Source organism: Dipodomys spectabilis, unplaced genomic scaffold (assembly GCF_019054845.1).
Source record: "Dipodomys spectabilis isolate Male_0828 unplaced genomic scaffold, ASM1905484v1 ptg000118l, whole genome shotgun sequence".
In the NCBI taxonomy this organism is placed as follows: domain Eukaryota; kingdom Metazoa; phylum Chordata; class Mammalia; order Rodentia; family Heteromyidae; genus Dipodomys; species Dipodomys spectabilis.
Window position 1 is genome coordinate 7,098,050 of NW_024870795.1, and position 26,670 is coordinate 7,124,719.

At 44.8% G+C, this 26,670-nt stretch overlaps 1 protein-coding gene across 4 annotated transcripts; it reads left to right on the forward strand.

Annotated features, from left to right (window-relative positions):
- The first annotated feature begins 7,903 nt into the window (after positions 1 to 7,903).
- On the forward strand, positions 7,904 to 24,213 carry Med18 (mediator complex subunit 18). 4 transcript variants are annotated; one of them, XM_042688588.1, is made up of 4 exons: positions 7,904 to 8,058; positions 8,602 to 8,854; positions 11,262 to 11,850; positions 24,193 to 24,213. In XM_042688588.1, the coding sequence occupies exons 2-3, from the start codon at positions 8,782 to 8,784 to the stop codon at positions 11,813 to 11,815; spliced, it is 627 nt and encodes a 208-aa protein (XP_042544522.1). In that variant the 5' UTR covers positions 7,904 to 8,058; positions 8,602 to 8,781; the 3' UTR covers positions 11,816 to 11,850; positions 24,193 to 24,213. The 4 variants fall into 4 exon arrangements, with proteins under 4 accessions (XP_042544522.1, XP_042544521.1, XP_042544523.1 ...); XM_042688587.1 differs by lacking the exon at positions 24,193 to 24,213 and having other exon boundaries at positions 11,262 to 11,906; XM_042688589.1 differs by lacking the exon at positions 24,193 to 24,213 and having other exon boundaries at positions 8,717 to 8,854; positions 11,262 to 11,906.
- Positions 24,214 to 26,670: the final 2,457 nt, after the last annotated feature.

Here is a 26,670-nt window from a genome sequence, read left to right on the forward strand (position 1 = left end):
ATCTACACATACACACACTCTATATGCGCTGTGTAATTTAGTCTTTATATTAATGATCACAGATGGTATGTCTCTCTGTGACCAAAGTCACAGCATAGGGTTAGTGAGGGGTTAGGAATCCACTCAAGTCTGTGTGTCTAAATAGACTGTGTCCAGAGCTGTTGCTGGTGGCTCATGCCTGTAATTCCAGGTACTCCAGAGTTAGAGATCTGTGGATTGTAGTTCCAAGCCAGCTAGGCAGCAAAGTCCATGTGGCTCTTATTTCCAGCTCACCAGCAAAAAAAAACTGGAAGTGAAGCTGTGCCTCAAGTGGTAGAGCACCAGCCCTGAGCTGAAGAGCTGAGGGACAGCGCCCAGGCCCAGAGTTCAAGCCCCACAACCGACAAAAGCAAAACAAAACAAAAACAGTGGAGTCAATCCACAATACTATGGCCCAGGAGGAAAGACAGGAATAAAGATTGGGAAATAGCTCCCTGCTTTACTTGGCCATTGCCAAGTACCATGTGTCCTTCATTTATTTTCAGCTATTGGTATTTTTGTTGTTGCTACCTCCTTACTCTTCACCCACAAAGAAATGAGAGAAAAGAACCCTCAGACCAAGTAGAAAGTCAAACCCAATTCCTTATCAACTTGTCTATCTGACCCCATTCTCCCACCTCTCCTCCCTGTCAGGTTGCCACAGAAGTATTTTCTAGCACTCCTCCAACTATAGAAATCTGGATTTTTTTGGACTGGGAATGTGGCTTAGTGGTTAAGTGCTTGCCTAGCATACATGTAGCTCTGGGTTCAATTCCTCAGTACCACATAAACAGAAAAAGCCAGAACTGGTGCTATAGCTCAAAGTGGTAGAGTGCTAGCCTTGAACACAGAGAGGCTCAGGTCCTGAGTTCAAGCCCCAGGACTGGCAAAAAAAAAAATCTGGATTTTTCTCCAGAACTCCAGGAGGTGAAAGCAGGAGATCTTGAGTTTGAGAAAGTTTGGACAAAGTTATACAGATCCTGTCTCTCAAAAACAAAATACAGTGGTGACCCAGTGGCTCATGCCTGTAATCCTAGCTACTCTGGAGGCTGAGATCTGAGGATTGAGGTTCAAAGCCAGCCCAGGCAGGAAAGTCTATGAGATTCTTATCTCCAATTAACCACCAGAAAACCAGAAGTAGCGCTGTGGCTCAAGTGGTCGAGTGCTAGTGTGAGCTGAAGAGCTGAGGGACAGCGCCCAGGCCCAGAGTTCAAGCTCCATGACAAGAAAGAAAAGAGAGGGTGGGGAGGGACAGAAGGAGACAGAGACAGAGACAGAGAGACAGAGAGAGAAAGGGCTGAGAGTTGCAGGTTAGCCTAGTTTCTATAATGAGACCCTGCGCTCCAAATATGTAAATAAACAAAATGTACCATTTTGATTTTGTAACTGGCTTCTTCTTGTCGCTGTTTTGTTTCATGCCAGTACACAACACACTTCTAGCCTTTTCTGTTTATGTGGTACTGAGGAATCAAACCCAGGGTTTCATGCATGCTAGGCATGCACTCTACTGCTAAGCCACATTCCCAACCCTTCCTCTTACTCTTTCTTGGTTCAATACTGGTATGGAACGTCTGGGCTAACTCTAGGGCACATCTTTTATTTTTCATTTTAATTTATTTATTTTTGTTGGTTATGGGGCTTGAACTCTGGGCCTGGGCACTGTCGCTGAGCTCTTCAGCTCAAGGCTAGTGCTCCAGCACTTGAGCCACAGTGCCACTTCTGGTTTTCTGGTGGTTAATTGGAGGTAAGAGTCTCACAGACTTTCCTGCGGGGCTGGCTTTGTACAGTGATCCTCAGATCTCAACCTCCTGAGTAGCTAGGATTACAGGCATGAGCTACCCGTGCCAGGCTTAGGGCACATCTTAAACCATAAACACTAATGTGTTAACCTCTGCCCTCTGCTTTTGTACTCTATCTTCTCTGGCTTTCTCTATCTTTCCTGGGCTGTACCAAGAGTCTCCCTCAGAAAACATTTGCATTGATGATAAAGATACTAACTGCCTCCCCAGTAAGGGGTTAATGGCAATGCAATCTTAAAAGGCCGGAAACAAACTCTGCTTCTTAAATACTGCCCACCACCGTGCAGACTCACCGTTCGGGCAGCTGGGAGGAGGAGTAAATGAGTGACGCAGAGTCACAGAAAGTGCTTACCCCACAGTTGGCACCTAACAAGTGCTCTCCACAGAGAGCTGTCAAGGGGCCGCCCTCCAGGAAATCTGAGACCCAGTGGATTAATTATCCTCAGACAGAAAACAATGCTGACTTCCCCAGACAGCCTGAGAGGGGAGAAACCCAAACAAACAGTTACAGTTCACCTAAATCAGAGCTAATCTTTAATCTTTTATGGATGCGTGTAATATATTAACTATTATAGCCTCTCCTCCTCAGGCAGCACAACACCTGGTCAACCAGAAGCTGGGTTAAATGGCAAGGAGCCAGGAAATAAGCCAATTACCCTTCAGCAGACTTCCCCCACACACCCCACCCTCACCATTAAGTAGATAATGCTGTCACCTAGGGAGTGGGGATAGAGGGACTCATGAATCAGCACTAAGTAGAAAACACTAAGCTACCCAATTGGTAGCTCAGCTTAGCCTCAAACATTATGAAGCAAAGACTGCCCTGAGCTCTCATTTCTCCTGTCTTGAGTTTCTGAGGGCTGGCATTACAGTTGTGCATTGTGCTGGCCAGCTTGATTTCATGCGTTTTACTTCTCACCCTGCAAATCAACTCCCTAACAACAAGACTTGTGCTGGGTGATGGCTCATGCCTATAATTCAAGCGACTTGGAGGCTGAGATCTGAGGATTGTGGTTAAAAGCCAGCTCAGGCAGGCAAGTCCATGAGACTCTTATCTCCATCTAACCAACAACAACAAATAAAAGCAGGAATTGGAGCTGTGGGTCAAGAGGTAGAGCTCTAGAGTTGGGTCAAAATGCTCAGGGACAGTTCCTAGGCCTAGAGTTCAAGCCACAGGACTGGCACAAAAATCAAACAACAACAAAATAAAGCAAGACTGTGTCATTTATTATTGGTGTTTATTGCTGGTGGTTACTATGAATAATGATGCTGTAGTTATCATCATAATATAGGGGAAAAAATCCAAAGGTTCAGTATGACTAAGGAAAGGTGTCTATATGAATTTTGAAGTCAAAAGTTCAATTCTCTATTTTTTCAACTCCAAGATGCAGTTGTGTCCATGTTTATCAGGCTTTTCTTAATATGTATATATATATATACATATAGAGAGAGGGGGGAGGGGCGGGGGGAGACATTTGTTGATTGCCTGAAACACTCCCATTAAAGAGATGTAATTCCAGCATTCAGAAGATTTAGCCTGGGATATGTCATATCAAGATCTTGTCTAAAAAAATAAAAAGAGGACTAGGAATGTGGCTTAGTGGTAGAATGCTTGCCTAGCATCCTTGAGGACCTGGGTTCAATTCCTCAATACCACGTAACAGAAGGAAAATAAAAATAAAAAGAGACTGTGTCTCACACCTGTAATCAAAGCTACTCAGGAAAGTGAGACCTTAGGATCTTGGTTCAAAGCCAGCCCGAACAGGAAAGTCCCTAAGACTCTTTTTTCTTTTTTTGTCAGTTGTGGGACTTGAACTCTGGGCCTGGGCGCTATCCCTGAGCTCTTCAGCCTAAGGCTAGTGCTCTACCACTTGAGCCAAAGCACCACTGCCAGCTTTTTCTGTTTATGTGGTGCTGAGGAATCGAACCTAGGGCCTTATGCATGCCAGGCAAGCACTCTACTACTGAGCCACCTTCCTAGCCACGTCCCTAAGTCTCTTATCTCCAATGAATCAACAGAAAACCAGAAGTGGCACTGTGGCTCAGGTAGTAGGGCACTCACCTTGAGCTGAAGAGCTGAGGGACAGCGCCTAGGCCCAGAGTTCAAGCCCTGTGACTTACAAAAAAAAAGAAAAAAAAAGAAAGGGGGGAGGGCTGGGAGCCAGCCCAAGTAGACAAATCCCAAGACTTAGATAAGAGAGAGAGAGAGAGAGAGAGAGCCATTCCTGGGGCTTTAATTCAGGGTCTGGGTACTGCCCCTGAGCTTTTCTGCTCAAGACTAGTGTTTTACCACTTGAGCCACAGCTCCATGTCCAGCTTTTTGGTGGTTAATTGGAGATATGCGTCTCAAGGACTTTCCTGCCTATGCTGGCTTCAAACCACAATCCTCAGATCTCAGCTTCCTGAGTGAAAAGCATTACAAATGTGAGCCACAGGCACACAGCTTATTTATTTATTTTTAATAACAGAGAAGAAAGATTAAATTGAACATAAACTAAATATAAATGTTATTATGTTATTTCATTTTCCATTTTGTTCACACCAAGTCCCAATAGTCAGTGTGCATCCTCCAAATATGGCACGCCTCGATTTGGACATGGTAGTTTTCTTAACTGCCATAAATAGCACCTACACACACACACACACACACACACACAAGCTGAAGCAGCCTAGACTGAGTTTAAAGGCTTCACTGTGTGTGTGTGTGTGTGTGTGTGTGTGCGCACACGCGCGTGTGCATACGTGCGCATGTGCCAGTCCTGGAGCTTGAATTTAGAGCTTTTTTGATCTAAGCTAGTGCTTTACCATTTGAGCCCCAGCTCCATTTCTGGATTTCTGATAGTTAATTGGAGATAAGAGTCTCATGGACTTTCCTGCTCCGGCTGGCTTTGAACTGGGATCCTCAGATCTCAGCCTCCTGAGAGGCTAGGAGCTAGTATGAGCTACAGGCAGCCACCCAGCCACCTTTTTTTTTTTTTTGTCAGTACTGGAGTTTGAACTCAAGACCTCATGTTCTCAGCTTCCTTCTTTTACCACTTGAGCCCAAGGACTTCAATGTATCCAGTGCTGACTAGATACATGAGATCAAGAAAAGTATTGAATAATCCTCTGCTAACCTCTGTGCCCATGAATTATTTTCTCAGTATGTAGAGTATGTATCAAATTGCCTGCACTGGGCCAGGCATCATTTCAAGTGCTGGGGATACTGTAACGAATGAAACAGAACCCCTCACCTTTAAGGAGCTTATCATTTTATGGGTTTTGTTTTTGTTATTTTGGTCGGTCATTGGGCCTGAACTGGGCCTGGGTGCTGTCTCTCAGCTCTTCAGCTCAAGGGTAGCACTCTACCACTTGAGCCATTGTTCTACTTCCAGCCTTTTCTGCTTATGTGGTGCTGAGGAATCGAGCCCAGGGCCTCATGCATGCAAAGCAAGCACTCTTCCACTGAGCCACCTTCCCAGCTCCTTTTCCGTTTGTGCTTGTTTGTTTTTTGAGCATATCATTTTAATGGGAAGTGTAAACAAATAAAGTGGAATCGTGGTAGTATGCCACTTAGTCAAAGGAGGTAGGCAGAACACTGCAACAGGGGATGGATGAATTGAGTAGGTAGTTAATAGAGTACAACTTTTTTGGGGGGAGGGTTTGAACTCAGGGTATTGAGCTTGTTAGGCAGGTGCTCAGCTCCTGAACCACACCTCCAGACCTTTTTTGTGCTGGTTATTTTGAGATAATGTAACCATCTTTCCCAGGCTCATACTTGCCCATAAGCTGGACTCTTATTGTATGCTTCCTGCAGAAAATAGACATGGAGTCTCCTGAACTATTTTTTTGGTGTGGGCTTCCCCTAAACTGTAATCCTCGTAGGATTCTAGGCATAAGCCACAGAGCTCAATCTTCATTCTTTTTTAAAAAATGAAATTAAGAATATGAAATTTAATGACATTTTATGAAATTTAAAAATATTTAATAAGAATACATTATTTACATATAGGGTAAGAAAATGTGGTGAATCCCTAATAATCGTCACTTATTTTGAGACTGGCTATGGTACCTCAGCTAGTGAAAAAACTTCTAGTCTTAAGTGATCCTCACGTTTCATTCTCTTGAGTAGTTGGGACTACAGGTGCACAGCAGCATCTGATTTAGATTGTAGTTTTAAAGTGATTGTCAGGACAACTTTCCTAATACAGGGAATATAACTGAATATATTTCCTAATATAGGGAATATATTTGAATGGATATAAAAAAGAGACTGAATCCTGCAGTTTTAGGGGTGGGGATTGGGGAAGGGGGAAAGAGCTCTAGACAGATTGTATAACTGCAAAAACAAGCTGGGAGCATGTTGGTCTAGATGCATTGTGTAAGTGGTAGAGAATCTACTTAGTGAGCACAAAGTCTTGAGTTAAAACCCAAAATACTGGAAGTGGCGCTGTGGCTCAAGCGGTACAGCGCTCACCTGGAGCTGAAGAGCACAGGGACAGCGCCCAGGCCCAGAGTTCAAGCCCCACTACCAACAACAACAACAAAAAATACTGGGCTGGGAAGGTGGCTTAGTGGTAGAGCGCTTGCCTTGCATGAATGAGGCCCTGGGTTCAATTCCTCTGCACCATGTAAGCAAAAAAAGCCAGAAGTGGACTATGGCTCATGTGGTACAGCGCTAGTCTTGAGCTGAAGAGCTAGTGCTCAGGGACAGTGCCCAGGCTCAGAGCTCAGGCCCCACAAAAACAAACAAACAAACAAACAAAACCCCACAATACTATGCCAATATTGGGGTTTGAGCTCAGGGCCAGGGCACTGTCCCTGAGCATTTTTTTTTTCTCAAGATTAGCATTTTACTACTTTGAGCAACAGCACTACTTCTACTTCTGTTTTTTTCTAGCGATTAACTGGAGATAAGAGTCTCACAGCCTTTCCTGTCCAGGCTGGCTTTGAACCATAGTCCTCAGATGTCAGCCTCCTGAGTAGCTAGGATTACAGGCCTGAGCCACTGGTGACCATTTAGGTCTTATTTTTAGTCAATGTGAAGGAAGTTAATTTTTTTTGGGGGGGGGGGGTCCAGTCGTGGGGCCTGAACACTGGGCCCGGGCGCTGTCCCTCAGCTTTTTTCAGCTCAAGGCTAGTGCTCTATCACTTGAGCCACAGCGCCACTTCCGGTTTTTTTCTTTTTGCTTATGTGGTGCTGAGGAATCGAACCCAGGGCCTCAGGCATGCAAGGCAAGTGCTCTACCACTGAGCCACCTTCCCAGTACCCGGAAGTTAATTTTTAAGTGCAGAAGCTCCGTTGTTCAAGACCATCATGTGGAATATAGAGAGAACCTATCTAAAAATATCAGAACTACTTCTATTACCTCTATTTTACAAAACGGAAGCTCAGAAAAGAGAACTGCACCAGGTCCCGAATTTTTTTACTTTATATTTTGCTAGTTCTGGAGCTTGAACTCAGAGCCTGGGCACTGTCCCTGAGTTTCTTTGAGCTCAGGGCTAGTACCGTACCACTTGGGCCACAGCACTACTTCCAGCTTTCTTTATGCAGTACTGAGGAATCGAACCCAGGGCCTCGTGCATGCAAGGCAAGCACTCTACCACTGAGCCACATTCTTTTTTGAATTGAAGTATATTATACACAGTCAATTGGCCAAATATGAAGAATACGGGTGAGATTGCTAACTGTTCCTGACGTTATGCTAAGCAGCACAGGGCTTTTTCCTCTTTCCACCTTCAAGTATCTAAGAAGTCTTTGTTGTATAGTAAGTCTCCCCTTTGGTTTTTCCTGCGTTTCCCTTCGTTAGGCTTTTTCCTCTAGTGTGATTGACATCGAGGATTAGGGATAACATCTCTGTTCAGAAAACTCTCCAAGAGGTTTTCCACACAAAAACATCCCCCCACCGGAGAACGCGGAAAGAGTAAATATTTTCCTACAGGCGGGTTTCAAGCCCCAAGGGAATGCACGGCCGTCCCTTCGTGCGCATGCTCGGCAGTTCCTTAAAACTCAAAGGAGTCATTTCTGTCCTTTTCGGCATCCGTTCGTTTCGGGGGCGGTAGTCCTGCGACTTGTGTGATGTCATTTCCTGCCGGAAGTGGGAAGAGGAAAAAGTGCGGGCCGTTGCCTTCTAGGGTCTTGGGGGCCTCGCGTAGTCTGAGGGCTTGGAGAGTCGTTACCGCTCGCCGTCTGCGGGGTGCACGGCTGACTTACGTGCGGGTTTGCGAGAACCGGGAGCAGCCTGGGAGTTGTGGTCCTAGTGTAAGTACCCACGTGTCCCGGATGCCGACCGTCTGTGCCAAGTCCTACAACTTGAGGCTTGGTTAATCTTATTCAGTTACTTGTGTACGCATGGGTCGGTTTAAAAGGTCATTTTCAGGGGCTGGGAAGGTGGCTCAGTGGTAGAGCGCTTGCCTTGCATGCCTGAGGCCCTGGGTTCGATTCCTCAGCACCACATAAGCAAAAAGAAAAAAGCCGGAAGTGGCGCTGTGGCTCAAGTGGTAGAGCGCTAGCCTTGAGCTGAAGAGCTGAGGGACAGCGCCCAGGCCCAGAGTTCAGGCCCCAAAACTGACAAAATAGGCCCAGAGTTCAAGCCCCAAAACTGACAAAACACACACACACACACACACACACACACACCAGGTTCAGGCCCCACAACTGACAAAACACACACACACACCAGGGAGACCCAAGGCAGGAGATTACACAATTTTTCCCAAGATTGCACAGGTAACTTTTGGAATTTTTAGGCTTGAGCCTAGAAGGTTGTGTTGTAGATCTCACTTTTATTTTTTTGTACAACAGGTTCTGGAGCAGATAAAAAGTTTTGAATGACTTCATCTTGATTTTAAGACTAATATCAAAGCAAGTGTGGTGTCCCTCTGTCACTGTGAGATACAAACGAGGATAACTTTTCCAGGTGTATCCTGTGGTTTATCTTACAGGGAGCTGAGTCCAGTTCTGTTTTTCACTTGATCAGACATCATGGAGGCACCTCCGGTAACCATGATGCCTGTTACAGGGGGCACCGTAAACATGATGGAGTACTTGCTGCAAGGTAAGTGAACCAGAAAGGTTTTTTTCTTTCTTACTTTTTTTTGTCAGTCATGAGGCTTGAACTCAGGGCCTGGGCCCTATTCCTGAGCTCTGTTTGCTCAAGGTTAGTGCTCTACACTTTGAGCCACGGCTCCACTTCCGGTTTTTGAGTGGTTAACTGGAAATTAGAATTTCATAGGAGCTCAGTGCTGGTGGCTCACACCAGTGATCCTAGCTACTCAGGAGGCTCAGATCTGAGGATCATGGTTCAAAGCCAGCCCCAGCAGAAAAGTCCGTGAGATTCTTAACTCCAATAAACCACTAGAAAACCGGAAGTGGCACTGTGGCTCAAGAGGTAGAGTGCTCACCTTGAGCTGAAGAGCACAGGGACAGTCCCCAGGCCCAGAGTTCAAGCCCCAGTACAAAAAAGAAAAGAATCTCATAGGGACTTTTCTGCCAAGGCTAGCTTTGAACCGAGATCCTCAGATCTCAGCCTTCAAGAGTAGCTAAGATTACAGTTGTGAGCCACCGGCACCTGGCTGCAGGGATGTTTTTACTTTTCTTTCCTGAGCTCTTTTTGCTCAAGGCAAGTGCTCTACCACAGCTCCACTTCTGGCTTTTTGATGGTTACTGGAGTTATTGGAGGTAAGAGTCTCCCGGACTTTACTGCCAGGGCTTTGAACCGCTATCCTCAGATCTCAGCCTCCTGAGTAGTTAAGATTACAGGCATGAGCCACCAGCACCCAGTTGTATTTTACTTTTAATTGATTATTTTTGTGGTTCCAGAGGTGGCACCCAGAGCCTCGTGTCTGTTAGGCATCTGAACAGAATAGTTGCACAAACAGTTGGATGTATGAGTCTGTATATACAGCATGAGATGTAAATGTGTGAGGCTTGAGTGTATAAATGATATTTAAAGTCATAGAACCAAATTGAGTCATTGCATGAGAAAGTGACTTGCTAGAGAAGAGGACCTGGACTGAATTCACAGATCCTCTGTCATTTAAGGAAGATTAAGAAGGGCTGAGCACAAAAGACTTAAAGAGCCAGGCATGGTGGTACACTTCTGTCATCCCAGCTAGCATTCAGGAGACTGAAACAGGAAGACCAAGAGTTCCAGGCCCAACTGGAACAGAGGAGACCCTGTCCTGGGGGGGTTGGGGAGAATAGGCAATGAGTTTAGTGAAGGACCAAGAGCGACTTGTGTCCCCATAGGAAAAGTGGGTATAATCTAACAACCAGGCTGGGTGCTGGTGGCTCATGCTTATAATCCTAGGTACTCAGGAGACTGAGATTTGAGCATTGTGATTTGAAGCCAGCCCAGGCAGGAAAAGCTTTGAGACTCTTATCTCTACAACTACCAGGAAAGCCAGAAGTGGAGCTATGGCTCAAAAGTGATAGAGTGCTAGCCTTGAGTAAAAGAAGTTCAGGGACAGTGCCCAGGCTTTGAGTTCAACCCTCAGGACTGGCACCAAAACAGCCAACTCCCCAAAACAAAACGAACAACAACTACAACAACTAACGATTGGGCTGGGAAGGTGGCTCAGTGGTAGAGCGCTTGCCTTGCATGCCTGAGGCCCTGGGTTCGATTCCTCAGCACCACATAAGCGAAAAGAAAAAAGCCGGAAGTGGCGCTGTGGCTCAAGTGGTAGAGTGCTAGCCTTGAGCTGAAGAGCGGAGGGACAGTGCCCAGGCCCCACGACCAGACCCTCCCCCCCCAAAAAAAAAACAACAACAACTAACAATTATGTCAGATTCCACCAAGAGAAGACTAAATTAATAGTTTCTATGAAATACTTCATTTTTTTCTTAAGTAATTACATGAAAAGGAAAGATATTTCTTCTATATGGTTTTAGTTCTGGAAATAGAAGATAGTTGTGGCTGAGGGTATAGCTCAGCGCGTGTTAGTATGTATGAGGCACTGGGTTTGATTCCCCAGCACCAAAAGATACAAAGGGGAGGAGAAGAAAATAACTGTTCAATGACATCAATCAGTATTCTTTCTTTTTTTTTTTTTTTTTTTTCTGGTCGGTTGTGGGGCTTGAACTCTGGGTCTGGGCGCTGACCCTCAGCTCTTCAGCTCAAGGCGAGCACTCTACCACTTGAGCCACAGCACCACTTCCAGTTTTCTAGTGGCTTTTGGGAGATAAGTGTCTCACAGACTTTCTTGTCTGGGCTGGTTTGAACCATGATCCTCAGATCTCAGCCTCCTGCAGTGCCAGCTACCAATCGGTATTCTTAAAGTCTAGATAGCTCTTGTGGCTGGAGATGATCATTACCAGGGAAGGCCCAAAGACATCCTGGCACCAACCAAGGAAATGCCAGGCACAAAATGTTACAGTAAACTACTTCATTGTGTTTTTTTGATCTTTTGCTAATTATATGACAGAAAAACAAAAGCTGGACTCTGGTGCTTTTCCTTCTTTAGGAAGTGTTTTAGATCACAGTTTGGAAAGCCTCATCCATCGCCTTCGGGGTTTGTGCGACAACATGGAACCAGAGACTTTCCTTGACCATGAGATGGTATTCCTCCTTAAAGGCCAACAGGCTAGCCCATTTGTTTTAAGGGCTCGACGCTCTATGGACAGGGCAGGGGCACCTTGGCACCTGCGCTACCTGGGACAGCCAGAAATGGGAGACAAGAATCGCCATGCCTTGGTGCGGAACTGCGTGGACATTGCTACATCTGAGAACCTCACCGATTTCTTGATGGAAATGGGCTTCCGCATGGACCATGAGTTTGTTGCCAAGGGACACTTATTCCGTAAGGGCATCATGAAGATTATGGTGTACAAGATTTTCCGAATCCTGGTGCCAGGGAACACAGACAGTACAGAGGCCTTGTCACTCTCCTATCTTGTGGAATTAAGTGTTGTTGCACCAGGTGGGCAGGACATGGTCTCTGATGACATGAGGAACTTTGCTGAGCAGCTGAAACCTCTGGTTCATCTAGAGAAAATAGACCCCAAAAGACTGATGTGACTAGGAGGGTTGGGCCATCTTTTTCTTTTGTGCTGGTCCTTTGGCTTTAATTCAGGGCCTAGGTGGTATCCCTGAACTTTTTTTTGCTGAAAGTTAACATTCTACCACTTGAGCTACAGCTCTATTCCAGATTTGTGGTGGTTAACTAGAGATAAGAGTCTCATGGGCTTTCCTGCCCTGGCTGGCTTTGAACTATGATCCTCAGATCACAGCCTCCTATGTAGCTAGGATTACAGGTGTGAGCCAGAGGCCCATGACTTTAGTCCATCTTTGAGGCCTGTCCTCACTTGTTAGAAAGATAATACAAATGCCTCAATTCTGACACTGCCAACCAGTCCATATTCCTTCAGGAAAGACAGTTGCACTGTTTCTTTATGTAATGATTTGCGTTCATGACAGACTTTTTAAACAAAGGCTCAGAATGACATAGAGAGTTTTTCTAATTCCTCTGCACAAAGCGGGAAACTGGGATAAATCAGTCAAGTAAAGTATAATTGGCAGGTATAGAGGCTTATACTTATAATCCTAGAACTTGGGAAGCCAAGGCAAGAGGAATATGAGCTTTAAGTTTGAGAAAGAAAAACAAAAGAAAAATCTCCTAATTATTTTGCCAGTTGTACATAGGTTTTTAACAGAGTCTGTGAGTCTGTGCTATATGGTAATAAAGGTTATAAAGAAACATGTCTGTGATTCTGATCCCACTGTACAAATTCAGGGTTGATTCATTTCCAGATGGAGCAAGCAAAAACGAATGACAATTCTTGGTTGGTTTGCAATACTGGGAATGGAACCTATTCTTAGCTTTGAACATGCTAGGCAAGTACTCTACCATTAAGCTATACCATCTTCAGTCCCAGTTGTTCAGGGTTTTTTGTTGTTGTTTTCTTCTGTTTTTTTTTTTTGTTTGTTTTTGTGCCAGTTCTGGGGGCTTGGACTGGGCCTGGGCACTGTCCTAAGTTTTTTGCTTAAGGCTAGCTCTCTACCACTTGAGCCACAGCTCCACTTCTGGCTTTTTTTTTTTGGTTGGTCATGGGGCTTGAACTCTGGGCCTGCACTCTGTCACTCAGCCCGTCAGCTGAAGGCTAGCACTTTACTACTTGAGCCACAGTGCCACTTCAGGTTGTTTATTGGAGATAAGAGTCTCACGGACCTTTCCTGCCCAGGCTGGCTTTGAACCACAATCCTCATATCTCAGCCTCCTGAATAGCTAGGATTACAGGTGTGAGCCACCAGCTCCCAGCTTACTTCTGGCTTTTTGATTATTAATTGGAGATAAGAATCTCATGGACTTTCCTGCCCAGGCTGGCTTTTAATTGAAAACCTCAGCCTCCTCAGTAGCTAGGATTGTTGGTGTGAACCACCAACACCCAGACTCAGTCCTGGTTTTAATTTTGAATGTTATTAGGTTGTTTTGTTGTTGTTGTTTGCTGGATGCAGGTGTTCATGGGGGTAATTTCTTTTTTTTTGGGGGGGGGGGGTCCGGTCATGGGGCCTGAACTCTGGGCCTGGTGCTGTCCCTCAGCTCTTCAGCTCAAGGCCAGCGCTCTACCACTTGAGCTACAGCGCCACTTCCGGTTTTCTGGTGGTTTATTGGAGATAGGAGTCTCAGGGTCTCTCCTGCCTGGGCTGGCTTTGAACCACAATCCTCAGATCTCAGCCTCCTGAGTAGCTAGGATTACAGGCATGAGCCACCAGCGCCCGGCTCATTTTATTATTTTTTTATTGTGAAAATACTGTACAGAGGGGTTACAATTACATGGACAAGATAATGAGTACATTTCTTTTTTTTTTTTGTCGGCCGTGGGGCTTGAACTCTGGGCCTGGGCACTGTCCCTCAGCTCTTCAGCTCAAGGCAAGCGCTCTACCACTTGAGCTTCAGCGCCACTTCCGGTTTTCTGGTGGTTTATTGGAGATTGGAGTCTCACGGTCTTTCCTGCCAGGGCTGGCTTTGAACCGCGATCCTCAGATCTCAGCCTCCTGAGTAGCTAGGATTACAGGCGTGAGCCACCAGCGCCCGCCATGAGTACATTTCTTATCAACCATTGTGCCCTCCTCCTTTGTTTGCCCTTCCCATCCAACATTTACTTTTTCTAAGGTTAGAACTTAAGGCCTCATGTTTGCTAGGCAGGTGATCTACTTGAGTCTTGTCCCTAGTTATTTTTTCACTTTAATTCTTGTTTTATTTTTTTATTTTTTATTTTTTTAATTTTTTGTCGGTTGTGGGGCCTGAACTCTGGGCCTGGGCGCTGTCCCTCAGCTCTTCAGGTCAAGGCGAGCGCTCTACCTCTCTACAGTGCTACTTCCGGTTTGGTGGTGATTTATTGGAGATAAGAGTTTCACAGAGGGGCTGGGAAGGTGGCTCAGTGGTAGAGTGCTTGCCTTGCATGCATGAGGCCCTGGGTTCAATTCCTCAGCACCACATAAGCAAAAAAGAAAAAAGCCGGAAGTGGCACTGTGGCTCAAGTGATAGAGTGCTAGCCTTGAGTTGAAGAGCAGAGGGACAGCGCCCAGGCCCAGAGTTCAGGCCCCAGGATCAGACTCCCCAAAAAAAAGAGTTTCTTGGAGTTTCCTGCCTCGGCTGCCTTTGAACCTCGATCCTCAGTTCTCAGCCTCCTGAATAGCTAGGATTACAGGCGTGAGGCACCGGCGCCTGGCTTAATTCTTTTTTAAAATGGACACTTGCCTCTTTTTTTTTTTTGTTGGTCGTGGGGCTTGAACTCTGGGCCTGGGCGCTGTCCCTCAGCTCTTCAGCTCAAGGCGAGCGCTCTACCACTTGAGCTACAGCGCCATTTCCAGTTTTCTGGTGGTTTATTGGAGATAGGAGTCTCACGGTCTTTCCTGCCGGGGCTGGCTTTGAACCGGGATCCTCAGATCTCAGCCTCCTGAGTAGCTAGGATTAGAGGCGTGAGCCACCAGCGCCCGGCTAACACTTGCCTCTTTTATTTTTTTATTTTTGTATTTTTGCCGGGCTTGATCTGAACCACTATCCTACTTTTATGTCTCCTATGTAGTTGGGATGGCAGGCATGTACCACTTTGCTCAACACTGGTTGGAACGGGGATCTCACTAACCTTCTGTGTGTGCTGGCCTCATACAATGATCCTTTTGATCCCTGCTGCCTAATAGCTGGGATTATGGATGTGAGACCTGTGCCTAGTTCCCATTTTTCTTTTTAAATTTCCAGAACTTTTTGTATATTCTAGATATTAACTCTTTGTTTTAAATGCCTTTTCTAATTTTGTTTTTTTTTGCTTTACCATGTTAAGGATTAGACCCAGGACTTCACAGAATGCTAGGCAAGTAAGGAATCTACCACTGGGCCATATCTCCAGCAAATGATCTATATTGACCTTATGGTTTGGAACCTTATGTGTTTGCTTGTGGAGACATTGTCTGTATGCAGCCCAGAGTGACCTGAAACTGGACATCTTGCTTCCACCTTTGGAGTAAGTAGGATCACAGGTGTGGGCTGGGAAGATGGCTCAGTAGTAGAGCACTTGCCTTGCATGCCTGAGGCCTTGGGTTCAGTTCCTCAGCACCACATAAGCAAAGAGAAAAAAAAAGCCGGAAGTGGTGCTGTGGCTCAAGTGGTAGAGAGCTGGCCTTGAGCTGAAGAGCTGAGGGACAGCGCCCAGGCCCAGAGTTCAGGCCCCACGAAGGGACCCCAAAAAAAAAAAAAAAAAAAAGTAGGATCACAGGTGTGCCCAGGATAGCATACTTGGAATGGTTTGGAATCTTGTTTATAGGTTCATTATTTACTCCTAGTAACATAGATTTTTCTTACGTTTTCTTGTACTAGTTTTATAGTTTTACCATTCATTTAAATCTTTTAATCCACATAGTTTAAAGTAAAAATGCAGCTTTCTTTTTCCAGTGAATTTGTATCCCCATTTGAAAAACCACCTTTCTGGTTACCTTCATCACATATTAAGTTTCCACTGAGTATTCTTTATGTACAAGCCCTCCATTCTTTTCTATTGGTCGTTTTCTTTGTTTAATGCTGGCAACATGATGTTTTTATTACTGTGGCTTTATGGTTGAGCCGGTTCTACCAGTAGGACAGGTTTCCCTACTTTGTTTTACCCTCAAAATAGACCTAGCTTGCATAGACCTTTATTCTTTCATACTCAGCTTAGTGTAAGTTTTTCTGGAATTGCACTGGATATGAAATACAAATGATAAAAGTTGAGATAGGTTATTTTGGGAAAGAATTGTTGCTGGCTTCTTTCAACTTCCAGGTCTCTGCTAAAATGTTAGAGTAACCTTCCCTGATAATTCTGAATTATGTATCACACCCACTTTCTCTACTTTGTGTGTGTGTGTGTGTGTGTGTGTGTATGTATATGCCAGTCCTGCAGTCCTGGGCTTGAATTTAGGACCTGGTCACTGTCCTTGAGCATCTTTTTCTCAAAGCTTGCATTCTAACACTTGAGCCATGGCTCCATTTCTGGCTCTTTTTTTTTTTTTAAGTTGATTGGAGACAAGAGTCTCACTAACTTTCCTGCCTGGGCTGGCTTCAAACCCCAATCAGTAGATCTCAGCCTCCTGAGTGGCTAGGATGTCAGGTGTAAGCCATCAGTGCCCAACTTCTCTCCTTCTTCTGATTGGATTTCATTTTTCCACAACAGTTATTACTGTTTGACCCCATTTATTCATTTCTTTGTTTCTTTCTTTTTTTCTTTTCTTTTTTTTTGTTGGTCATGGGGCCTGAAATCTGGTCCTGGGGTTCTATCCCTCAGCTCTTCAGCTCAAGGGGAGTGTTCTTTTTTTTTTTTTGGGTCCGGTCGTGGGGCCTGAACTCTGGGCCTGGGCGCTGTCCCTCAGCTCTTCAGCTCAAGGCTAGCGCTCTACCACTTGAGCCACAGCGCCACTTCCGGGTTTTTTTATTTTGCTTATGTGGTGCTGAGGAATCGAACCCAGGGCCTCAGGCATACAAGGCAAGCGCTCTACCACTGAGCCACCTTCCCAGCCCCTTTTATTCATTTCTTTAATAAAATGTGAGCCCCATAAGTGCAGGTGCTTTGTCCTTTTCCTCACTGAATCATTGGCACCCACAACAGCAAGTAGCCCATGGCAGGGGCCACTGGATATTGGTAAACAAATGAAAAAATCTTGGTCCTATTGAGGTCATCCTAAGAATATTTATTCATGTTTTCTTATGGCCAGAATACAGTTTACATTTTTTCTTACTAAATTTCCTTAGGCATTTGCTAAGGCTCAAACTGATTACTGTGGACTGATAGTCAGACTTATGTATGGCATCCAGCCATTTGGTTTTGTAATTTAGGTTTTATTGGAACACATATTCATTCATTTAAATATTACCTGTGGCTGTCTTTATAGTATGAGAGATTTCACTAGCTACAATAGAATTTCTCTATTAACTATGAAAAAAAGGTCATTTTTTTAATCCTTTGATCCATTAATTGGGTCAGTGATTTTTGACAGATTTTCTGCTAATGGGCCTTCCCAGCCCACTTTACTCCCTTAGTGTGCATAATGATGTACTTACTTTTTAAAATTTGCGCTCTCCCTGGGTCTTGAGTTCAGGGCCTACGTGTTTTCCCTTAGTTTTGTTTTGTTTTTTCTCAAGTCTGGTACTGTACTGTTTGAGCCACAAATTCCCTTCTGGCTTTTTTTAGTGGTTAATTGGAGATCAGAGTCTCATACTTTCCTTCCTGGGCTGGCTTCCAAACCATGATCCTCACATCTCAGCCTCCTAAGTAGCTAGGATTACAGTTGCAAGTTACCAGCACCTGACTCATGATGTATCTTTTTAATGTCCTGTTGAATTTAGTTGTGTATTAGTTTCTTTAGTACACTTGCATTTTGAGTTCCTTAATTGCAGTGCAAGGTCATGAAATGTGTACACTGGGTTGAATGCTACTGTAGAACAGTGGCTAAGGGAAAATCCCTTCTGAGATTGCTCCCAGGGAAGAGGCAGACATTTCATTCAGTTGTAGTCATGAAAGCTTTGTGAACAAAGGGCTTCTTTGCAAAGGGAATGGGTTTTCAGTGCTGTCAATCAGGTCTGCTTCCTTTCCTTAGGACACACCTCAGTGTTCTTGCTTACCTACTCTCTCCTGATGCCCTTTCCCATTGCCCTTTCCATTCATCTCTGCCTGTTAAGAGCTCAGGCTGGAGGGACAAATGTAGACTCTGATTTTAGCCATGCCATTTACTAGCTGTATGACTGCATATAATACATCACCTCAAAGAGAATCTATTTCCCCATCCCTTAAGCTGAGCTTACTATCAAGGAACTGAACTGGGAGAACTCTTCAACACAAGGCCTGAAAGGCTGCTAGCAATATCCATTTCTATGCTTCTGGTATCTTTTCTGGACTACGAGAAACACAAAGAAGTGTCTCTTATCTGACCCTTGACTTCTGACAGCAGCTAAATAGCATCATTCATTTTACATTTCTTCTTTGTTTACTTGGCTTCTAGTTCTACCATTCTTGGTATTTTAGGCAAGTTATTTAAGCTTTCACAAAGTCAGTTTTCTCATAGTAAAAAGAACATAGCAGAGCCAGGCGCCAGTGGCTCACACCTGTAATCCTAGCTACTCAGGAGACAGAGATCTGAGGATCACGGTTCAAAGCCAGCCCGGGCAGGAAAGTCCGTGAAACTCTTACCTCCAGTAAACCACCAAAAACCGGAAGTGGCGCTGTAACTCAAGTGGTAGAGCTCTTCTTGCCTTGAGCTGAAGAGCACAGGGACAGTGCCCAAGCCCAGAGTTCAAGCCCCATGACCAAAAAAAAAAAAAAAGAACATAGTGCCTATTTCTTTTTTTCTTTTTCCTTTTCTTTTTTCTTTTTTTTTGTGTCAGTCCTGGGGCTTGAACTCAGGGGAGCTTCATTTGCTCAAAACTAGCACTCTACCACTCTACCATTCTTCTGCTTTTTCTGTTTATGTGGTACTGAGGAATTGGCCCAGGGCTTCATGCATGCTAGGCAAGCACTCTACCATTCAGCCACATTCCCAGCCCCAATAGTGCCTATTGCTAAAGATATGTCAAATTATCGATATGCATACACCCTAGCAGAGTGTTTGTCACATAAGTGCTTGGTATGTGTTAACTGTTTTTAACTTTTAGTATTGCATGCTGTGTTTTTGTAGTATAGCATAATGGTTATGAACACAGACTCTGGAATTTTGAATTCAGAAGTGAAGTTTGAATTCAAACTCCACTTTGAGGCCTGGGACTGTAGCTCAGTGGTAGAACATAAGCTTAGCACGCAAAATGCACTGAATTTGATACTAAGTACTAAGCAAACAAATATACCAAGAACAAGACATCAAGAGGCTGGGAAGGTGGCTTAGTGGTAGAGTACTTGCCTAGCATTCATGAATCTCTGGGTTTGATTCCTCAGTATCACATAAACAGAAAAAGCAGAAAGTGGCGTTGTGGTTCAAGAATAGAGAGCCAGCCTTGAGCAAAAGAAGCTCAGGGATAGTGCCGAGGCCCTGAGTTCAAGCCCCATGACTGGCAAAATAAAATTTAAAAAGTAAATAGGAAAATGAGTCTCATAGACTCCTTTTCAGTCTGCCTTTAAACTGCAATCTTCAGATCTCAGCCTCCTGGGTAGCTAGGATTACAGATATGAGTCCTTGGTGCCCCACTAAAACTTTATTAATTACTCTTTGAAAGTTCCAGTACTTGGTAAGGATATACTAGCTCAGTGGTAGGTCACTTGCCTATCATGCTGGAGAGCCTGTGTTTACTTGCCAGCTCCACAAAACAAAGTAAAGCAAGGCAAAACAAAGTTAAAGTTCTAGGGGCTGGGAAGGTGGCTCAGTGGTAGAATGCTTGCCTTGCATACATGAGGCCCTGGGTTCGATTCCTCAGCACCACATAAGCAAAAAAAAGAAAAAAGCCGGAAGTGGTGCTGTGGCTCAAGTGGTAGAGCACTAGCCTTGAGCTGAAGAGCTGAGGGACAGCGCCCAGGCCCAGAGTTCAGGCCCCATGACCGGACCCAAAAAAAAAAAACAAAGTTAAAGTTCTAGTGGTTTGCATGATGATTCTGTTTTATTTTCCATACAGACCATCTTATCATTGGCAGCAATAGCTACTGTATGTAGTTCAAGCTGGCCAAATCTCTCTAACCTTCGTTTTGCTATTTCTCCAACATGAGCATGATCATAGGAACCTGTCCTTCGTGGTTGTGAAACCAGAGTTTTAGACCCTAGGCCTAGACTCTAGGAGTTTTGTATGTGAGGTCTGCCCACTTACTCTTATATGCCAAGTAAAAAGACATATTTCACTCTGAGCAGGAAGGTCTGTGAGACTCTTCTCTCTAATCAACTACTCAGAAAAAGCTGGAAGTGGTGCTGTGGCTCAAGTGGTAAAGCACTAGTCTTGAGCACAAAGAGGCTCAGGGACAGCACCCAGGCTCTGAGTTCCAGTCCCAGCACTGGAGAGAGAGAGAGAGAGAGAAAGGGTAAAGGAAAAAGGAGATTTAATATGTGGGAATATATCCCCCATGCAGAGGTGACACTTTAGCCTATCTTTAGCTGGTCTTTGTTCTACAGAAATGAGCTATAGGTTTAAATAGACAAAGAACTGGGGACAGGAGAAAGAACTACTTATAGTTAAACAGTCCCAGCTGGAGTGATGATTTTCTCAGTCCTGGTATTGAGGGAGGTTTTGGAGTTGTTATGTGTCATCGCTCGAAAGGAGCAGCTGGGTCAGGATAAATGAATCATTGACACCTGCCAGAAGGTCTGGTCCTTCAGGGATTTTCAGATGGCTGTGTATTGACTACTGGAATGAATGGCTCAGGGAAAAGGATATGGGTACAAAGTACAGGCTGGAGTTCCTAGACTATCCTTTTGGTTAATTTGTGGGTCAATGCTTTCCAGCAAAAGCAGCTTTTAAGCACCTGTTGTAGTTGTTGTAGTGATTACATGAGATAACCCATTCGCTTAGTATTGGCATTTAGCACCATGCCTGGTGTAAATATTGACTTACTCTTCTAAATGTTTTATTTAGCATTTACAGAATGTTTTATTTAGCACTCAGGGTTCTAAATATGTTATTTTTGTGAACCTCATAGCCCACATATACCTTGGCACTACTCATCTAATGGTCTTTCAAATGTTTGTTGAGTGAATGGGTGAATTAGTGAATTCTGACTTACAGAGCACAAATCCTGTTTGTGTAAACCTGGCTTGTCTCTGGTCAGCAGTCTTCATGACTGCCATGTTTAGTATCGAAGGCACAGTTCAGCTCTGCGGAGAACAGAAGTGATTTAGGGAAAGGACAGCTGTTTGCCCTGCTTTTTCCCATCTCATCCTTCAGTGCTTCTAATTCATTTTTTTCAGAACTGAAAAAAAGGAAACCCATTAAAAAAAACACAGGGGCAAGCCGGGCGCCAGTGACTCACACCTGTAATCCTAGCTACTCAGGAGGCTGAGATCTGAGGATCACGGTTCAAAGCCAGCCCGGGCAGGAAAGTCCGTGAGACTCTCATCTCCAATAAACTACCAGAAAAACCGGAAGTGGCTCTGTGGCTCAAGTGGTAGAGCGCTCTCCTTGAGCTGAAGAGCACAGGGACAGCATCCAAGCCCAGAGTTCAAGCCCCACGACCGACAAAAAAAAAAAAAAATACAGGGGCTGGGAATGGGAAGGTGGCTCAATGGTAGAGTGCTTGCCTTGCATGCATGAGGCCCTGGGTTCGATTCCTCAGCATCATATAAGCAGAAAAGGCCAAAAGTGGCACTGTGGCTCCAGTGGTATAGCACTGGCCTTGAGCTGAAGAGCTGAGGGACAACACCCAGGCCCAGAGTGTTCAGGCCCACGACCAACAAAAACAAACAAGACCAGAGGGCTGGGAAGGATGGTTTAGTGGTATGTTTGCCTAGCATGCATGAAGCCTTAGGTTCACTTCCTCAGTACCATATAAACAGAAAAAGCCAGAAGTGGTGCTGTGGCTCAAGTAGTAGAGTGCTAGCCTTGAGGAAAATAGTTCAGGGACAGCACCCAGGCCCAGAGTTCAAGCCCCATCACCACCACCACTAACAACAAAAAAAAGCCCAGATCAGTTAGCCCAAAGAACTAGTTAAGTGTTCATGAAGGTTTACCATGGGGTTGCTCATTTTAGTGGATGTGTCTGGTAGCAAGAAATGGAAATAATCTAGATGTCAAATGAAAAGGGATGCAGGCACTGGAGGCTCACACTTGTAATCGGCTACCTAGGAGACTGAGATCCAAGAATCTATGTACTTTGAAAGGTAATCTCTTTTTTTTTTTTTTTTTTTTTTGTCGGTCGTGGGGCTTGAACTCTGGGCCTGGGCGCTGTCCCTCAGCTCTTCAGCTCAAGGCGAGTGCTCTACCACTTGAGCTACAGTGCCACTTCCGGTTTTCTGGTGGTTTATTGGAGATAGGAGTCTCACGGTCTTTCCTGCCGGGCTGGCTTTGAACCGTGATCCTCAGATCTCAGCCTCCTGAGTAGCTAGGATTACAGGCGTGAGCCACCAGCGCCCGGCGGTAATCTCTTAGATACAGGCAGTGACAGGTTCTTAACCATGTTGGTACCCAACAATAGAATACCATCAGTGAACTCTAGAGGTGAACAGGATGTGACTCACTACACTGGCCTTTTGTTAAGTAGACTGTAATTGTTTCTGTGTTTTTCCTTGGTAGTGTGGATGTGAATTGATGAGACTAATTAAAAAAACAAACATCAGCAGATAAACATCTAAATAAGTACTTACCTTCAATAACTTTTGAAGGTTCTTTGGGGAAGAGGAGAAATCAAACCCATTCAATAAAAATTGGTTTATATGAAATATTTTTTCTACCTCTTAATGAATAAAATAATGATATTCAGTACTGTGTGAGTGCGCGCACGTGTGTGTGTGTGTGTGTGTGTGTGTGTGTACTTTTACTGGGACTTGAATTCTGTGTATATATTCCAGTGCTAAGGCTTGAATTTATGGCCTGGGCTCTATCCCTTAACTTTCTTTTTTTTTTTTTGGTCCGGTCGTGGGGCCTGAACTCTGGGCCTGGGCACTGTCCCTCAGCTCTTCAGCTCAAGGCTAGTGTTCTACCACTTGAGCCACAGCGCCACTTCCAGCTTTTTTTCTTTTTGCTTATGTGGTGCTGAGGAATCGAACCCAGGGCCTTGAGCATGCAAGGCAAGCGCTCTACCACTGAGCCACCTTCCCAGCCCTCCCTTAACTTTCTTGCTCAAAGCTGATGTTCTACCAGTTAGCCACACCTCTACCTCCAGCTTAATGGTGGATGATTGGAGATAAAAGTCTGCCCAGGCTGGCTTTGAACCATGATCCTTAGATCTAAGTCTCCTAAGTAGCTAGGATTACAGGGGTGAGGCACCAGCACTTAGCTTCTACTACTTTTTAAATTATAGTTTGATGGTATTCTCATAGTTCTAATAGTATATAAATTAGATATTTAAAGTAATTTATAAGTAAATATGAAGAACCGCCAAAAATAGTTGTCATTTAAAAATAAAAGGAGCCTGTCACTAGTGGCTCATGTTTTGAAGCCAGCCTGGGTAGAAAAGCCCCCAGGAGACTCTTATCTCCAATTAACCATTCAAAAACCACAAGTGGAGCTGTGGCTCAAAGTAGTAGAATGCTAGCCTTGAGCAAAAAGATCTCAGGGACAGCACCTAGGCCCTGAGTTCAAGCCCCACAACCGACAAAAATAAATAAATAAATTAATTAATTAATTAAAAAGAAAAACATCAAATGTTCATACACTGTGACCTGACAGTACTATTTCAGTAACCTATGTATGGAAAATAAACTAAGTATGGCGGGGGGGGGGGGGGGGGGGAGGGGGGAGGGGAGGTGAAACATACTTCATACTAACAAAGATCTTGAACCTACCAAAATGTTCATAAAAGAATAGCACATAAATTTTTGGCAAATCATTTCACTGAATATTATCCAGCCATTAAACTTACTTTTGGGGGCTGGGAATGTGACTTTAGTGGTAGAGTGCTTGCCTAAAATGCAAGAAGCCCTGGTTTCAATTCCTCATACCATAGGGCTGGGAAGGTGGCTCAGTGGTAGAGCGCTTGCCTTGCATGCATGAGGCCCTGAGTTCAATTCCTCAGCACCACATAAGCAGAAAAAGCCAGAAGTGGCACTGTGGCTCAAGTGGTAGAGTGCTCGCCTTGAGCTGAAGACCTGAGGGACAACACCCAGGCCTAGAGTTCAGGCCCCATGACCGGACCCCCAAAAAAAAAAAAAAAAACAATCAATTCCTCATACCATATAAACAGAAAAAGCTGAAAGTGGTGCTATGGCTTAAATGGTAGATCTCTGGGCCTGGGCGCTGTCCCTGAGCTCTTCAGCACAAGGCTAATGCTCTACCACTTGAGCCATAGCACTACTTCTTATAGTTTTGTTTTGTTTTGTCATGGGGCTTGAACTCTGGGCCTGGGCACTGTCACTGAGTTTTTCATCCCAAGGCATGCACTCTACCTCTTGAGCCGCAGTGCCACTTTCCATTTTCTGAGTAGTTTATTGGAGATAAGAGTCTCATGGACTTTTCCTGCCTGGTCTGGCTTTGAACTGAGATCCTCAGATCTTAGCCTCCTCAGTAGCTAGGATTACAGGCGTGAGCCACCAGCACCGGCTAAGTTTTTAAACTTATAATGTTAAGATCATATTTTAAACTCATAGCAACCTTTGTGATAGATATTATGTTTCCTTTTTACTAGTAAGAAGATTGAAGCACATAGAGAAAGATGACCAAAGACAAAGTCATTCACTAGGATTATAGATATGTGCCTGGTTTTTGTTTTGTTGTTGTTTGTTTGTTTTTGGTGCTTTTTAAAATTTTCTGCCTGTACTGAGACTTGAACTCAGAGTCTAGGCACTGTCCTTGAGCTTTTTCACAGAAGACTGGCACTTTACCACTTTTGGCTTTTTGGTGGTTAATTGGAGATAAAGAGTTTCATAGCCAGGTGCTGGTGGCTCTCGCCTGTAATCCTAGCTACTCAGGAGGCTGAGATCTGAGGATCATGGTTCAAAGCCAGCCCGGGCAGGAAAGACTGTGAGACTCCTATCTCCAATAAACCACCAGAAAACCAGAAGTGGCGTTGTAGCTCAAGTGGTAGAGCCCTCGCCTTGAGCTGAAGAGCTGAGGGACAACGCCCAGGCCCAGAGTTCAAGCCCCATGACCGTCCAAAAAAAAAAAAGAGTTTTATAGACTTTTTTTGTCTGGGCTGGCTTTGAACTGTGATCCTTAGATCTCAGCCTCCTGAGTAGCTAGGATTACAGGTGGGAGCCACTAGCATCCCAGCCACATAATGCATTTTGAAAAATATTTGCAATATGAGCTGGGCACCAGTGGCTCACACCTGTAATCCTAGCTACTCAGGAGGCTGAGATCTGAGGATCGCAGTTCAAAGCCAGCCAGGGCAGGAAAGTCCATGAGATTCTTACCTCCAATAAACCACTAGAAAACTGGAAGTGGCACTGTGGCTCAAGCTAAAGAGCATAGGGACAGCGCCCAAGCCTAGAGTTCAAGCCCCATGACCGACCAAAAAAAAAAAAAAAGCCAGAAGTGGTGTTGTGGCTCAAGTGATAGCATGTATGCCTTGAGCAAAAGAAGCTCAGGGACAGTCCCCAGGCCCAGAGTTCAAACCCCAGGACCAGCCAAAAAAAAAAGAAAAAGAAAAATATCTGCAGCAAGATTTGCAATAAATGTTGACGTCATTGTAATGCACACTATGAAGGAAAAAATGTAACCTAGACAGAAAGTAACACCAGAGAAAGTAACCCAAAAGACCACGTGGACAGGGCTGGGAAGGTGGCTCAGTGGTAGAGTGCTTGCCTTGCATGCATGAGGCGCTGGGTTCGATTCCTCAGCACCACATAAGCAGAAAAACCTAGAAGTGGTGCTGTGGCTCAAGTGGTAGAGTGCTAGCCTTGAGCTGAAGAGCTGAGGGACAGCACCCAGGCCCAGAGTTCAGGCCCCATGACCGACAAAAAAAAAAAAAAGACCACCTGGACAGATGTCAAGTAGAAGAAAAGATTTATTGCCAGCAGAGCTGACAAGGCCATGAGGAAAGGGAGAAAATGGTGCCATCTGGCTCCTTGGAGGCCCCTTTTATATTGGGGGCCGGAAGTGGAAGGTGCCTCACCTACTACACAGGCTGCCCTCAAGGGCAGAGATTAGGTCTGTGAGGTGGGTGTTTCCTTACACACTAGACTATACTTAATATTCTGAAATCTCCTTATTCCACTTAATCCAGTCTGTGGGTCATTCTTCTATATCAGTATAAGGAGATTTGCCTTACCCTGTTCATTTATTTAACTTACTTGCTTATTTATTGGCATTACTGGGGATTGCACTTGCTCTGCAGGTACCTACCACTTGAGCCATAATCCCAGCTCTTTCTTGCTTTAAAAAGAAAGTTAAAGCCGGGCACTAGTGGCTCACGCCTGTAATCCTAGCTACTCAGGAGGCTGAGATCTGAGGATTGAGGTTCAAAGCCAGCCAGGAAAGTCATGAGACTTTTATCTCTAAACAACTACTAGAAAATTAGAAGTGGCGCTGTGGCTCAAGCAGTAGAGCGCTCGCCTTGAGCTGAAAAGTGCAGGGACAACGACCAAGTCCCAGAGTTCAAGCCCCACGACCAACATTTAAAAAAAAAGAAAAGAAAAAGAAAAAGTCTTGACGGGGGTACCAGTGGCTTATGCCTGTAATCCTAGCTACTCTGGAGGCTGAGATCTGAGGATCGCGGTTCAAAGACAGGCTAGGCAGTCTGGAGATTCTTATCTCCAAGTAACCACCAGAAAACTAGAAGTGGTGCTGTGGCTCAAGTGGTAGAGTGCTCACTTTGAGCTGAAAAGCTCAAGGACAGAGCCCA

Coding starts and splice junctions, on each gene's coding strand:
- Med18 (XM_042688588.1), top strand. CDS start 8,782: ATGGAGGCACCTCCGGTAACCATGATGCCTGTTACAGGGGGCACCGTA. Junction 8,855..11,261: donor GATGGAGTACTTGCTGCAAG/GTAAGTGAACCA, acceptor TTCCTTCTTTAG/GAAGTGTTTTAGATCACAGT.